This window comes from Coenobita brevimanus, chromosome 100 (assembly GCF_032717465.1).
Source record: "Coenobita brevimanus isolate Jiangsu-jjx chromosome 100, ASM3271746v2, whole genome shotgun sequence".
Lineage (NCBI taxonomy): Eukaryota > Metazoa > Arthropoda > Malacostraca > Decapoda > Coenobitidae > Coenobita > Coenobita brevimanus.
The window spans coordinates 16486578-16503687 of NC_137053.1; the positions used below are offsets into that span (position 1 = coordinate 16486578).

At 42.8% G+C, this 17110-nt stretch overlaps 1 protein-coding gene across 1 annotated transcript in view; it reads left to right on the forward strand.

The window, feature by feature from the left end:
• Positions 1–1443: 1443 nt before the first annotated feature.
• The window catches only part of LOC145414693 (uncharacterized), a 93384-nt gene continuing 77717 nt past the window's right edge, over positions 1444–17110 (forward strand). The window contains exons 1-2 of the mRNA XM_080284214.1: positions 1444–6273; positions 12934–13119. Of these exons, the coding sequence (XP_080140340.1) occupies positions 1444–6273; positions 12934–13119 (5016 nt within the window). The remainder of the gene's footprint in view (positions 6274–12933; positions 13120–17110) is intronic.

The following is a 17110-nucleotide window of genomic DNA, read 5'->3' on the forward strand; positions in this document are numbered from 1 at the left end:
CCTACTCTAAAACTCAAGGATGGTGTGGAATCCCTAAATATACATCAGTTGAGTTTTCTCTTATTATATAACGGTTTGCCCTACTTGGAGCACATTATTTACATCAAATTTAAGGAAAACTCTAATGATTAGGTTAATAAAAATTTATGAAACGGGCACAATAAGGGAGAAACACACACCATAGAGAGACTTGGGATGGGCTTGAGTTAGTAAGGAATTCTGATGCTGGGGAAGGAAGAGTTAGTGATCTTGACCACCTGGGATTAGCTTCTCGAGTAGGGCCTCTTTTTCTGAATCCCTCAAAATCATCCGAAACCACTCGTACCACACCATCATTCTTGGCAGAAACCAGCTCATGTGTGCAATAAAAATGAATTTAAGCTGAAAAATGTGAGACAGCGCAAGAGTGCAGGTTTTCATCTTGCATTGATAACGAAAACTACTATAGCCAAATGCGCAAAAGCCAAAGGATCACTACAGATATAAGAAAAGAAGAGAGAAAGAGAGAGAGTGAGAGAGAGACTGAGACTAAGGCACAGTGGGGTCTCTCAGTTTGAAAGAATATGGTTGAAAAAATGCTCTGCATATTGAAAGTTTCGCATATTAGAAACCTTTGAATCAATGGAAATAAATATATATGGTTGACACCTCACCATATCTTTGTCATATACAGTACTTACCCATTATTGACTGTCATTTTAAGAAAGACTTTTGCTTAAAGAAAGATAATAGAACTGTGACTGTAGTGTGCTAGGTAGTGCTTCATTTGTATAATTGGAGGATTAGCAACCTAACTGCATCCATCCACTTGCTGGCCTCCTTAAGTCTTGATGGTTTGTAAAATCTGCTCCCAGTTCTTGAGATTGTTCCTCACTCTCCATTCTCCTAAGCCAAGATCACATCCAATGTTTGAGTTCCTTTTACCTTGCGTATTCAACTCTATAACTTTCATTTTCAGCTCCAAAGTGATTCTCTTATTCTTGGATTGAAGCTAAGTGGGGCCATGTTGTAACAAATGAGCAAGTGCGGGTCTTGTACAGTACTAAAAACACCACAATATGCAAGCACAGTTCGGGCAGACACAGACTGAGAGTCTTGGGGCTTGACGTGAGAGATGCTGTGAGGGAGGGAAAGGGTGGAAAACCGATCAGCCATCTGGTGGTGTCTTCTGATACTGCCATTTTGAGCAGGGACACTGTTTTTCCTTTGCATTTAGATGACAGATTCCCATTTTAGAATCACATTTTGCAAATTATTATTTTTTTTCCTGAGTCAAGTTCATATATTGGGTGTTTTGCATATTGAGACCTCCCTTATTGGAAGCTGTATGTAGTCTGTAAATTAGTTAGGAGTGGGATAGGTAAGTTAAGCTCTTAATAAGAGTTTTGGAGAGGAAAAAATGAGTTAGGACAATAAAAACAGTTATATACTTCAACTTTCCAGATGGCGAAGAGAAGCCGATCTCGGTCTCCGGGGAGTGAGAGGCGACGGCGAAGTCATGACAGGGAGAGAGGACATAAGCGAAGCAAAGACAGTGAAAGAGACAGGCACAAGAAGAGTCGTAGTCGAGAGAGAAACCGAGACAGAAGTCAAGAGAGGATCCGAGAGAGAAACAGAGAAAAGAGTAGAGAAAGAAACAGAGACAGAAGTCGCAGCAGGGAGAAGCGAGACAGAAGCCGAAGCAGGGAGAAGCGAGACAGGAGCCGAAGCAGGGAGAAGCGAGACAGAAGCCGAAGCAGGGAGAAGCGAGACAGAAGCCGAAGCAGGGAGAAGCGAGACAGGAGCCGGAGCAGGGAGAAGAGAGACAGGAGCCGAAGCAGGGAGAAGCGAGAGAGAAGCCGAAGCAGGGAGAAGCGAGAGAGAAGCCGAAGCAGGGAGAAGCGAGAGAGAAGCCGAAGCAGGGAGAAGCGAGACAGGAGCAGGGAGAAGCGAGATAGAAGCCGAAGCAGGGAGAAGCGAGACAGGAGCCGAAGCAGGGAGAAACGAGACAGGAGCCGAAGCAGAGAGAAGCGAGACAGGAGCCGAAGCAGGGAGAAGCGAGACAGGAGCCAAGAGAGAAGTAGAGAAAGGAAGAGCCGAGACAGGAAAAGCCGGGACAGGACTCACAGTAGAGAAAGGCGAGTTAAGGAGCGAGGGAGGAGGAGCAGGAGTCGGCAGAGGGGCTCCCATCACTCCAGAGAGGTGAGGCATAGAAGGGAAGATGAAAGAGGTAGCAGGCAGAGACACAGGAATCACTCGAGCTCTGATGATGACCACCACAGCAGAGGCAGGGAATGGGGCAGAGCAGAAAGGCACAGACAGCGAAGTAGAAGCAGAGACAGACACAGAAGCAGGAGTAGGGACAGACAGGACATCAGGCGCAGAGAAACTGCAGAAAGCAGAAAATCAGACAGATCTCATAAGATTGTGTTTGATAGAAGAGGCCAGAAGACATCCAGAGATCGCAGGAGTTCTAGATCTGAAAGGAGAAGGAGGAAGGACTCTTCAAGTTCCAGTGGTTCGAGCAGTGATGATTCCTCAGATGATCATTCTGTGAAGAAAGATGACACAGATAGTAGTAGCTCATCAGATGAGGATAACAAAGATAAGATCAAGCATCAAAGTACAGAGTCTAAAGTTCAGGATCCATATAAGACTGAGGGGAAAACTCAAAACAGAAAGTCGTCTTCGGAAAGTGACTCAGATTCTGATCATCCTGAGCATAAAAGAATTTTGTATCAAGATGAAAAAGTTAAGACTGTAATGGTAGAGAATAAGTCAAATTCTGAAGATTCAAATGATGGAAATAAGCCAGCAAGGAAAACTGTGCAGCCAGTAAGTCGAGAGACAGAGAGACAAGGAAAAAGGGATAGTGATAAAATGACCTCCCCATCTTTGACCCCAAAAACTAAACCTAAAGCTGATAATGAGTCAGAACCAGTTGAGGATTGCCAGGATCAGTCACACAAAGCTGCAGCTCGGGTACCAGAATCCGCAATAAGTATTCACTCAGAAAGTCCTGACCAAGTGTCATCCATGGTAGACCAACAAGGAAGTGAAGAAAATTCTTTTAAGAGTATTGAACTAGTTAAAGAATATTCTGATAGTAAGGGAAATACTCCTAAGAGTGTAGAGCCAGATAAAGAATCTGAAAAACATTTAGGGGAGGATGAAAATGATTCCACTGGTATACAGGAAAGTGTTAACATGATGGAAGATACAGAAAACAAATTGACATCTTTGTCAAATCAGCCTGCACCTGCTGCAAAAGAAGTGGAAGGAAATGACAAGGCTGGAGAAGATGCCACTTTGCTGACTACAAAAGCTACACCTGATGGTGATGATGAACCTTTTAACCAGGCCTATTGTGAGTGTGCAGAACAAGATGAGAATACAGTAATATCAAAGGAAGAGGAAAGTAAAAAAGGTTTGAGTGAGAAAGATATGCTTTCTGTAGAGGAACCTGGTAACAACCATGAGACTTCAGTATCAGAGGCTGAACAAGATGAGACAGCTGTAGCATCAAAAATAACCGAGGACCGGGAACCTGAACCATCAGAAGCAGGCAATGATGAAGTTACACCATCAGAGGAACTGAAGAGCCCCACAAGAAATGAAGAGAAGAAACCAGAAAAGACTGAGCCAGAAGAGAGCTCAAGTGAGGAAGGTGAAATTAAAGATGATGAGTCTGAGTCAGGGAGAAATTCAGATAATGGATATAAGAGTTCTGACAATGAAAGAAATGAACCACAGTCCTTGCAGAAGAGTGAGGTAACTGAGAAGTATCCATTACATGTTGATACCATTACAAGGAAACATGGGTCTCAGGATAATGAAGATAAAAATCTGGACTTGTTTGAAAAAGCAGGGACATCAGGAGTCAAGGATAAAACTACTGACAGGACAGAAAATGACTCAGATTCAGAGAGGAGACTTAAATCTCATAAGAAGGAAAAATCCAGGAGAGGGAGTGATGCATCTGAATCAAAGAAGAAGAAGCACAAGAAACACAGGAGTAGGCACCCATCCTCAAGCAGTGATAGTGACAGTCAGTCAAAGAACCTCTCAAGGATGAAAAGCCATGACAAGGAATCAAAGAAGAAAAAGCATGATAAAGACTTATTAGTAAAGAACTACGACAGTGATGAAACCACAGAACAAGAACTGTTGAGGAAGAAGAGACAGTTGGAGGAGCAGGTCCAGATTGAAGAAGAAATAAGGCAAAGAAGCAAAATTCTAGAGAGGGAGCGAGAGGCAGCACGAAACAGGAAAATGAAGTCTACAATTCATGCTGAAAACCAAGATGACAATGAAAAAGATGAACCTCTTGTTGAGGAATCATTTAGTAAAGATCGCCTTTCTCATTCACGGTCACGTTCCCAGTCCCAAGATAAGCACACCTCCAGTGTCAGTGACAAGAAACACAAACGAGGTAGAGATGAAAAGAGGAGAAAAGGTGAGAAAAGATCCAGAAGGCAAAGTTCTGATGAAGATGGAAGTTTTGAACGTGGACGAGGGTCAGAGGAACCCCAGATAGGAGGGAGATACTGGGGTGATGAGGAGAGAAAAGACCCATCACAACACAAAATAAAGCAGTTTAAGACAAGTGACACGTACTGGAACAAGTATGCTGACAAACTTGGTATACAAATAGAAGATCCAAGAAACAGAGGACAGGGCTTTGAGAGGGGAAGGGACAGAGATAACGATCGGAGGAGAGAACCTTGGGGTGATAAACAACACAGAGATGATCAAGATGGTTCCAAAAGAGACAGAAAGAGAGTTGAAGCTCCTGAAAAAGAAGAAAATAAAACTGAAACAGAGGCTAAACCCCTAATAAAGAAGCCAGTTATGGACCCACTATCATCCCGGACTGGTGGTGCATATATCCCTCCAGCAAAGCTAAAGATGATGCAGGCACAAATTACTGACAAATCTAGTGATGCCTTCCAGCGTTTAGCATGGGAAGCCTTAAAGAAATCCATCAATGGTCTTGTCAACAAAGTCAACGTTTCCAACATTGGGATTATTGTGCGCGAGTTGCTCAAGGAAAATATCGTGCGTGGACGGGGTTTGCTCTGCAGAGCATTAATGCAAGCTCAGGCATTTTCTCCCACTTTTACCCATGTTTATGCTGCCTTGGTTGCCATCATTAACTCCAAATTCCCTCAGATTGGAGAGCTGTTGCTGAAACGTTTAGTCATTCAGTTCAGGCGAGGTGTGAGGAGGAATGATAAGAATGTTTGCACATCATCATGCAGGTTTATAGCTCACCTAGTGAACCAGCAAGTTGCTCATGAAGTTGTGGCTTTGGAAGTTCTGACCTTCTTGCTGGAGAGAGCAAAGAATATCTCTGATGAATCTGAGGTTGCTGCTAAATCAAGAAATGACTCTTGTGAGCTTGCAATTTCATTCTTAACGGAGAGTGGTGAAAAGCTGAACGAAGTGAGTCCCAGAGGAATGAAAATGATACTAGAGACATTCAGAAATATATTACATGAGGGCAAGCTGGAGCAACGAGTGGCGTACATGCTAGAAGTAATATTTGCGACTGTGAAGGATGGATTCAAGGACCATCCTGCTGTCACACAGGAACTAGATCTTGTAGAAGAAAATGATCAGTTCACCCACATTGTTGAATTAGATGGCAAGATGGACAGTGATGATATCCTTAATGTGTTCCGGCATGACCCACAGTATGAAGAAAATGAGGAGAAATATAAAGAGATCCGAGCAGGCATCCTGGGAGATGATAGTGATGAGAGTGGGTCTGAGGGTGGGTCCGAGAGTGGCTCAGAGAGCGACGATGAGGAGGAGGAGGAGGAGGAGGAGTCTGGGGCAGAAGGTGAGAATCAAACTATTATGGACCACACAGAGACCAACTTGGTTGCTTTCCGGCGCATGGTCTACCTGACCATTCAGTCTTCCCTGGATGTTGATGAGTGCGCACACAAGCTGCTCAAGGGTGAGATCAAGCCTGGCTGGGAGACAGAGCTGTGCAACATGATTCTTGATTGCTGTGCCCAGCAACGTACATATATCAAGTTCTATGGTCTGTTGGCACAGAGGTTTTGTAATATCAACAAGGTCTATCAGGAGCCTTTTCAGCAGATCTTCAAGGATGCCTATGATACGTGCCATCGCCTAGAAACTGAGAAGCTTCGCAATGTGGCCAGACTTTTTGCTCACCTCCTGTTTTCTGATGCCATCTCCTGGGAGGTTCTCAGCCACATTCACCTCAATGAGGACGAAACTACAAGTTCATCTCGAGTCTTTGTGAAGATCTTGTTTCAGGTAAGTCATCAGTCATATGATTTTTATCACTCATCATATTTTATTATTTGAATTTCCTTGATGTGGATTTTAGCTGCAGAACAGAAAATGCAACACACAGTACAGTATGATTTAGAAACTTGCACTGTGAACCTTGGGTTATTTCATACAGTATGAATACAGTTAAGATATCAACAATTGTATTTGCCATAGCATTGTTTTTTCCAGTTATTAAAATAACTGGAACTGTTGTTTGACAGTTGACAAATTGTAGCACCTTTGTTGCAAGTTAATAGCTTCTGTAGTCATCTGAATGAGAGTTGTTCTCTGTATTTCTCTTTTAAAAAGTGAATTTAGTAAAATACTGTGCAGCCTTGTTATGCGATAGGGTTGTGTCAAGTAAAGACCTGTTGCATAATGAATTATCACATAATGAGATCAGTATAACATGGGTTCAATGGGGTTACGGAAGGTGACCTCAACTGTGAAGCCTAAAATGACCCAAAAAAACCTTCGCCACCCAACTGAAGGTTGTCCTATGCTGGTATGGATCATCATCAAGGGTCCTTTCCCCCCCCCCCCACCCAGGGTGGGCGACAGTTGGAGGGCTTGGACGATCATTCCACAAAAAAGATATGGTATCACTTCACATAAAATCACACACTGTGTCACAGTCATCGAATAATGCGGACAGTAGGGGTTGGACAAGGACCATGCTACTCAAATATTCATTACTCAAACAATATGTTTGCATGTCAGATGAGTGCAATGTGTTCTGGCAACATTAGAAAACTCTCTCTTCTACCCGTTCTTACCACTCTGCCCCAAATAAATTTCCCCCTTCTTATGCCAGCCATCAGGTAGAACACTGAAAGAGATATTTACCTATCTATTGCCAGATGCCTCAGTCCCATAAGCAAATCTCCTTCATGTCGCCCTGTCCAGTGCCACTTCACTGCCTTGCTCCCAGTTCACACCCCCCTCTCTCTTATACTTTTCCACTCCACCTCTCCATCTCATCCTCGGCCTCCCCCTCCCTCTCCCCCCCTCCACTTCAATCGCATACGCTCTCCTCGATAGTCTCTTGCTCTCTAACACCCCCCTCTCTCATATACCTCTCCACTCCACCCCTCCATCTCATCCTCGGCCTCCCCCTCCCTCTCCCCCCCTCCACCTCAATTGCATACGCTTTCCTCGATAGTCTCTTGCTCTCTGTCCTCTCCACATGGCCAAGCCACCTCAGTGTATTTCTCTTAACACTTTTGATCATATCCACATCCACACCACAGCGCTCCTTCACTTCCTCATTTGCCGGTCTCTTTCTCTCTCTCCATGTAACACCACATGCTCCTCTCAGATAATTCATTTCCACTGCTCTCACTCTTGACTTGCATCCCTCCAACATGGTCCAAGCTTCACCTCCTTCCATTAGAGTAGGTATCACAATACAGTCATGCAGTGACTTTTTTTTTACCATATGCTCACTTCCCTGTTGCTTATCACTACTTTCAAAGAACCAGCAACTTTTCTTCCCTGGACATCCCATGGAATACATATAGGGATTGCTTAGTTAGGAATGCTAAAGCAGTATGTGGTGTGCAAGAGTAACAACAAAGAAGAAAGGTACGGCATGGTGGGGTGGAGAGGTTAAGAGAACAATGGAGGAAAAGAGGAAGAAGTGGCTAAAGCAGTTACAGGATAGAGGTTCAGGACAGGGGTTCAGTTGAACTAAGAACTGAATATATTGAGAGCACGAAGCACATAAAGAGACTAGTTAAGAGGAAGAAAAATGATTGCAAATTACTTTGAAAATTGGAAGCTATTCAGGAAAAAGGTGCAGAAATGTAGAAGTGACAGCGGAAAGAAATGTGAAAGTGTGAGGGGATATGAGTGGTTGATTATTAACCCATGAGGATGAAGTAAGGACCAGATGAAAAGAATTGAAAGCCTGATGAATAGGAATAGAGAGAGCAGAGCGTTTGTAAAGATGATTGGTTCTGGGGATGTGCTGGGAAGGAATGCTGGGGATGTGCTGGGAAGGAATGCAGTGATAGGAAACATGACACACAAGTGAAGAATGCTGTACAGCAGCTGGAAATGGGAGAACAGCTGGGGTTGATGAGGTGTATGCTGAGATGATTAAGTGTAGTGGAGAGAGCAGAATTAAGTGCTTGTTAGAGGTATGTAAGAAGGCATGGATTAGTGAATCTGTGCCAGCAGAGTGGAAAAAGGCTGTGATTGTACCCCTGTACAAAAATAAAGGTGAGTGAAGTGAGTGCAAGAATTATTGTGGCATAAGTTTACTGAGTGTGGTAGGGAAGGTATATGGAAGAAACATTATAGAGAAAGTAAGAGAGATATCAGAAGTCCTGGTGAGTGATGAATAGAGTGGCTTTAGGAGTGGCAGAGAATGTGTGGATCAAATATTTGCAGTGAGACAGAGAGTGGTGAAGGCTTGTGAGAAGGACTATAAGGTTTTTATGGCATTCGTCGATCTGGAAAAACCATAAGACAAAGTAGACAGAGAAGGATTGTGGGAGGTTCTGCGCATGTATGGTGTAGATGGTAAGCTGCTAGGTGCTGTAAAAAGTTTTTATGATGGTAGTGAAGCATGTGGAAGAGTAAAGGGGCATCTAAGTGAATGGTTCACATTCGATGTGGCCTGCGACAAGGTTGTGTGATGTCCCCATGGGTGTTCAGTATATACAGTAAACCCTCCAATATTCAATGTAATAGAGCCAAAGGCATGTCCGGAAAGTGGGTTTGTCCAGATACTAGGAAAATGTCTCCTGGACAGGTACTTATGGACCCTAACCCAGCCTAACTCAGAAAACCACCTACATAACTCCCTACCGGACATGCATAGCATCTATTTAACCCTAGAACACGAACCCCGGGTGAATTCCACCCGACCCACATGACGTCATTGCCATTGTGTATGGTTCCTCTACTCCCAGGGTTACCAGTCTTCCAGTAGCTTCATTTGGCAGCCAGTTATGGTAGAGGAAGGATACACCATTGCAGCAAAACACAGCTGTTCGGTGCTGTGCGCCAAGTTCAAATTATGGGTGAAAAAAAAAAGGTCAGATTTTTTTTTTTTTTTTTTTTTTTTTTTTTTTTTTTTAATCACTTATGGGTTCCGAAGGCCCGGTCCGGACATTGAGGTGTCCGGCTATTGGGCGTCCGGATATTACAGGGATTGTTGTGTTTGGATGGGATGAGGAGAGAAATAAAAACACAAATAATGGAGAGGGGGATGGTGTTGGTAATGAATGGTGATAGATGGAATATCTCAAATTAGTTGTATGCTGATGATGCAGTACTACTCTACTGTACTTGCATATACCGGACAAGAACTTGGTAGACAAGTGCAGAGTTTTGCTGATGTATGTGAGTGTCATGCCTTGAGGGTAAATGTAGAAAAGAGTAAAGTGATGGTTATTGAGAGAGAAAGTTACTCCCAGTGTGATGTTACAATGAATGGAGAGGGACTGGAATTGGTGAGAGAGTTCAAATACCAGGGTACAGTGATAGGAAAGAGAGGAAGATGTGCAAAAGAAGTGGAAAGTACAGGTAGAGTGACACAAGGAAGGAAGTAGCTGGTGCAATGAAGGCCTTGATAAGAAACAGAGGATTGAATGTTGCAGCTGCACAAGGCCTACTTGAAGGAGTGTTAGTGCCAACTTTAACATATGGATGTGAGACTGTGGTGTGGCATAAAAATGAAAAGTCAAGAGTGAGAGCAGTGGAGATGGGACTGCTGAGGAATGTATGTGGATTACAGAGAGTGGATAGGATGCAAAATAATGTGATTCATGAAAGATGTGGAGTGAGGAAGTCTGTGGACACCAGAATCGAAGAGAGTGTACTGAGATGGTATGGTCATGTGGAGAGAATGGATAGCAGTAGGTAACAACAGAGTGTTGAAAAAGGTATATCTGAATGAATTTGAAGGAGGGAGGAGGCGAGGTAGGCCAAGGAGAAGGTGGAGGGATATGGTGGATGAGTGTGTGAGGAAGAGAGGTTTAGAAGTCAGTGAGGCTAGGGAACTGACAAGAGATCGAGCCGGCTGGATGATTATTGTGAGTTGAAACACATGATCGTGGCTTTGGCACCCCTTTTTAACTTTACAGCGTCCAGATTTACTCAACTGGATACGTTTATGTGAAGCTACAGTACATGGTGAATGTTTTTTGGCATATCAGATAGAGCCAGGAGTCCGGGGGCTTGAATGGTGAACGAATGGAAGCATGCCCGTTGGATTGGACAGGTTTGGGCTGTCTGGACATTGCAACTCCTCACCCTGCCCTTGAGTGGAAAACGTCATGATGATGAATATAATGATGATGATGTACCCTTTCAAGCACATCACCCTCTAAACCTCCATCCTTACTCATCGCACTACCCAAGTGCTTAAATACACTCACATTTTCCATTTCCTCCTGATCCAGCTTCACTCTACATCCAGTGACTTCATTTTTCGCAGACCATAACTTTACTCTTCCTGACATTCACCCTTAGATTTCATTTTTTACACACACTCCCTGATTCATTCACTAAGCCTTGTAGTTTCCCTTCGTCTTCGCTTAATGATACAGTATCATCAGCAAACAACAGTACAGGGAGTTTCCAAATACTGTCCTCTCTCATTAGGGTCGCTTCAACATCCACTGCCCTACCTTGTATCTCTTTTATAACCCCATTCATACACAGATTGAACAACGATGAGGACGTGTCACATCCGTGTTTCAGTCCAACATTCAGATAGAAAATTTCATTCTGCTCACTATCCTCATCCACTGCAGTATTAACACCCTCATACATACTTTTCACAGCATTCAAGAACTTCCCATTTACTCCATGTATCCTTAATACTTTCCACATTCATTGTCTATCCACCCTGTCATATGCTCTCTCCAAATCCATGAAGGCTGCATACAACTTCGTTCCCTTCCCTAGAAACTTTTCCACCAAAGATCTAAAAATGAATATCTGATTTACACAACATCTTCCCTTTCTGAAACCTGCACGTCTTCTCCAGCTAATTCCTTTGTTATTTCCCTAACTCAGTCAATAAGTATCCCACCATATACTCCTCCTATTACAGTATGAAGACAAATGCCCCTATGATTATCACACACTCCATTTTCCCCTTTTCCTTTGTACAAGGGAATAATTATACCTGACTTCCAATCCTCCGGGGCTCTGCCTTCCTCCCAGACCAATCTGCACATCTCTGTATCCATTCAACTACTGTCTCTCCCTCATGCTTCAGCACTTCACCACACACTGCATCAATTCATGGGGCTTTCCCCATTTTGACTTTCTTCATTGGTATTAGAGTATCATTAGCAAAAACAAAAGTTAGGGTGGGTATCCATGTATTGTTGATGCAGTTCTCCACAGCTCTCACCCCCTGTCCCCCACCACCTGTGTTGTTGTTGTCATTGTTGAGATGTTGCTGCTGCTCCATTTCCCTGTTTGTGATCTAATTTGAATCCTTTTTAAGTCCAGGGCTGAAACACCAGAGCTGACCTCGTTATCTGGTGCTTTCTGATTGTGCTTTCATTCACGTCATGCTTTTTCACCCTTTTTCCCTGCCTTGTTCCTTGCTCTGACTTCTTTACTATCTCATACTTCTTGGCTTACATGAAGATGCGCCACTTTCTGGGTTGCTGGGGCTAACCACACGGCATGACTAAGAGTCAGTGTCCTCACTCATCACCAAGATACACAAAAAATCCTACTGCACAGTGCAGTTATAACTCGATGAGACATGAAAAAGGACTGAGTGTGCTCAGGACAGGTACCTGGATGTAAATCGGCCAATCATGGCAAGTCTGGCGAGTGAGGTCACTGCTTACGACTTTCAAATTGTGCCGCTTGGCTCGCTGACCTCCATGTTAGAACAAAATCGCGTTACACAAGGATTTATCGTACAGTATTTTGTTAAGCACTTGCACTATTATTTGATGATACCAGTGGTCTTTCAGTGGCCTTTCATACAGAGAACAGATTGAAAGGCAACAGTCACAGCCAATATAGACACAGGGTGGCCATCATGGTTCAGCCAGCTGAGTAGATGCCTGTTTTGGGGTATGATGGCTATGTAAGGTTGACACTATTTCCCATTAACAAGTTTCAGTATTTCCCACACAAAAAGTATAACATCGCATCACATAATATTGCACACTGCATTATTTGTTAATCACTTGCCCTGTTACTTGGCAGTAACAGTGGTGGTTCAGTGGCCTGTCATCCATAAAATAGAGTGAAAGGTAATGAAAACAGTCAGTATAAACACTGGGTGGCCATTTTGGTCTGTGTGTGTCACAACCTCAGCATAAGAACTCTGGAAGCTGCCATCAAGTTTGTCGTTGTAGCTTAATCGCGATAAATTTTTAAACATTGTTTTAACTTTTTAATTATGATTGTAGCGATTTATCACATAACAAGGCATTATATAATGAGGCTGCACTGTATTTTATCAGGATTGTACTGCCACATTAATTTATTCAATTTAGGTGAGACATTTTGAATATAAGGGGAAGGGTACTGACTCCCTTGCTGCCATATTAAGGTATTCTTTCTGAGCTGAATAAAATCATGTTTAGATTAAAATATAGAAAGACATAACTAGAATATTATTTACAGTGTTGAATGTTTAATTATTTCCAATAGGAGTTGGCCGAGTTTATGAGCCTGGCTCGGCTAAATGAGCGACTACGAGAGCCAACCCTGGCCCCAGCCTTCGAGGGCCTCCTGCCACGGGACAACCCACGCAACACACGGTTTGCGATCAATTTCTTCACCTCTTGTGGTCTTGGCGGACTAACAGATGACCTGCGCGAGTTTCTCCGTACTCAGGTGAGGCAGCAGTGACTGTGTGTACATTGTATACCAGCACTGAATATACCCTGCTTTCATGTTCTAAGTCTATTTTTTTTGTGTGTGTGTGTGTGTGTGTGTGCATGTGTGTGTGTGTGTGTTTGTGTGTGTGTGTGTGTGTGTGTGTGTGTGTGTGTGTGTGTGTGTGTGTGTGTGTGTGTGTGTGTGTGCGTGCACGTGTGCACGTTTGTTTACGTACTGTATTTGTATTTATCTCATGTTATACAGGATTAGAACTAAGCTTATGTTGTCCCATATTTCAATGATATACAGTAAACCCTTCATAAATCAAACTATATAGGGCTCTAGGGTAGTTCGACTTATCAGATTTTCTGACTAACTGGAAATAATTGCAAAAAAAGAACTATATAATCTCCCTTAATAGTCGCAAATTATATGTGATTACTTGTTAATTAACACTAGACTAAAGAAACATTTATAAAACAATAAAAATAAACAATAAAAACAAGTTGGTGAATGCCATAGGCTAGACTGGGAAAGGAGGTTGCATAGGTGGAGGGGTACAACAGTCACTTAATTACATAAAGGTCAGCACTTATTTGCTTCAGTTTACAATCAGTTAAACTAAAATGTAACACTTGGAATATAATAAACTAAAATGTAGCACTTGATATATAATAAACTAAAATGTAGCACTTGGATTATAAGAAACTAAATGCAACCCTTTGAATTAACATAAGTCACATCTTGGTCAGAGGTCGCCTTACCAGAAATACCGCCTTCTGCCGGGTCAACTTATCAAGGTTTTACTGTAACTGTCCAATTTTGCTTTGAAAGCATGGATATTCTTTGCATACTTCACATTTTCATCCAAATTGTTCCATCTGATTATACTACTGTTTGAAAAATTGTATTTTCTTACATCGCCTGAGCACTAGTAATTGATGTGGTCAGTGAGGGTACCCATCATCCACTAACTCAGTGTGGTGATACTCTACTCCAGGGCAACTCTACATTGAGTGATGAGCCAAATGATTTCCTGAAAGCCAGGAAATCGTCCAATATGCTAGATGGTAACCTTATATCCAACCAGAACATGTTCCTTATGTGTGAATAAGTGGGTTGGCGGAGGGTTAGTGCCCCTCCCCGGAAAACAACTGCTGTAACTAAAAAGATAAACAAACTGCCTTGGACCATGACTGACCAACAGGTGCCGACCAAGGACCATACAAAGGACATGGTAAGGTTTTCAATGTGGAATGTGAGGGGTGCGAATGATGAGGTGAAAGAGAGAGAGATTCTTCAGGCACTTGGGGATGCAAATGTGGACATAACTACTGTATGTGGGTTGACTGAGACTAAAAGATGAGATGAGAATGCGAGAGAGTGGGAGTATGGATTGGATATATATGTGGGAGTAGGTGAGAATGAGAGAGCAAAGGGGGGAATATGTATTGTTGTGTGCAGGAGATCGAAGGAGAATATAAGAGATTATGGATCAGTTGGTTCAGGGATTGTGTGGGTAAGACTGAAAGTGTGAATGCAAACGTAGGCGATTGTCCGTGTGTATGCACCAATGCAAGGTCATGTAAGCAGAGTGAAAGAAGAGTTTGGGCAAATGTGGAAGCATGCATGGAAAAAAGTTGGAGGGGAGTGAAAGAAGATTTTTTATTAAAGATATGAATGGAAAATTAGGGAATGTGAAGATGGATGGAGTAGTTGGTGAGTGAGGTGTGCTTGCAGAAGTGGATGAGAATGGTAGTCCTCTAGTGGACATATGTGTGGGGAGGGGGTTGGTTATGGCCAGTACCCTCTTCAAGCACAAGGATCCACATGTATACGTGGTAAGTGATGAGAAGGGTGAGTGGGGAACTGAATAAATGGATGGCAGTGATTGATTGTGTGTGAGTGGATGAGAGAATGGGAAGAGTGGATATGGAAGACGTGCAGATTGGCCTGGGAGGAAGGTACAGTCCTGAAGGATTGGAAGTCAGTTATAGATATTCCCCCGTACAAAGGAACAGGGGAAAAAGAAGTGTATGGTAATCTTAGGGACATTTGTCTTTTTGGTGTATTAGGAAAAGTATAGGACAGGATATTTTTTTTTACAGAGTTAGGGAGGTAACAGAGGAATTAGTGGGAGAAGAGCAGGGATGTTTTAGGAGGTGAAGAGGTTGTGTAGATCAGATGTTCGTGCTTATATCTTTAGTGGAGAAGTTTCTTGAGAAGGGAAAGAAGTTGTATGTGGCCCTCATGGCTTTGGAGAAAGCTTATGGCAGAGTGGATAGACAAGGAATATGGAAAATAATAAGAATATAATAAGTAAATGGGAGGCTGTTGAGTGCCGTGAATAATATGTATGAAGGTATTAAGGCTTCTGTGCATGTAGATGGCAAGCTGAGTTAATTTTTCTACTTAAATGTTGGATTGAAACAGGGATGTGTCATGCCTCCATGGTTGTTCAGTCTGTATGTGGATGGTGTTATAAAAGAGATACAGTAATCCCTCCAAGATCTGACGTAATAGAGCCCAAGCAACGTCTGGGACTTGGTCTTGTCCGGGACTTGGGAATAATGCCCCAGGACAGATACTTATAGACCCCAACCCAACCTAACTTTAAAAGGCACCTAAATAACTCCCTACCGGACGTGCAAAGCACCTATTTAAGACCTTATTCACACAAATAAGGACAGAAACCATAAAATGAATGAAGAGGAACTAGAGAATGAGAAATTATAAGTTTGTCTATTGCCAGTCGCCTTAATCCCGTAAGGGGTGGTCACAAATAAAGCGCCTCCATGTTGCCCTGTCCCCTGCCATTTCACTGCCTTGCTTCCAGCTCACACCCCCCTCTCCCATATACCTCTTCACACCATCCCTCGTTCTCATCCTTGGCCTCCCCCTCAGTCTCCCCCCCTCCACCTCACTCACATACACTCTCCTCGTTAGTCTCTCACTCTCCATCCTCTCCACTTGGCCAAACCACCTCATTGTGTTTCTCCTAGCACATCCTATCACATTCACATCCACAGCACAATGATCCTTCACTTCCTCATTTGTCAATCTGTTTCTCCATGTGACTCCATATGCTCCTCTCAAATAACTCATTTCCACATCTCTCACTCCTGACTTCTGTCCCTCCAACAAGGTCCAAGCTTCACTTCCATACGTTAGAATTGGTATCACAATACTGTCATGTAGTAACTTTTTAACTTCCGTGCTGACTTCCTTATTTTCTTATCACTGCTTTCAAGGAACCAGCAACCTTTCTTCCTTGTTGTACCCTTTCAAGCAGTGCACCCTCTAAACCTGCATCTTTACTCATCACACTACCCAAATACTTAAATGCATTCACATTTTCCATTTCCTCCTCATCCAGCCTCACTGTACATTTACTGACTTCACGTCTCTCGAAGACTATAACTTTACTCTTCCCTACATTTGCCTTTAGAAATTGATGGAGTGTGTGGTGAAATGCTGAAGCATGGGGGCGAGATAGTAGTAGAATGGATGTGGAAGATGTGCAGATTGGCCTGGGAGGAAGGTAGAGTCCTGGAAGATTGGAAATCAGGTATAATTATTCCCCTGTACAAAAGAAAAGAGGAAAAAGGAGTATGTGGCAATCACAGGGGCATTTGTCTTCTTAGTGTAATAGGAAAAGTATATGGTAGGATACATATTGACAAAGGGAAATAACAGAGGAATTAGTTGGAGAAGAACAGGGAGCTTTTAGGAAGAGAAGAGGTTGTGTATATCAGATATTCATTCTTAGATCTTTAGTGGAAAAGTTTTTAGAGAAGGGAAAGAAGTTGTATGCAGCCTTCATTGGAGAAAGCATATGACAGGGTGGATAGATAAGGATTGTGGAAAATATTAAGTATATAATGGAGTAGATGGGAAGTTGTTGAATGCTGTGAAGAGCATGTATAAGGGTGCTAAGGCTGCAGTGCATGTGGATAGTGAACTGAGTGAATTTTTCCATTTGAAGGTTGGATTGAAACAGGGATGT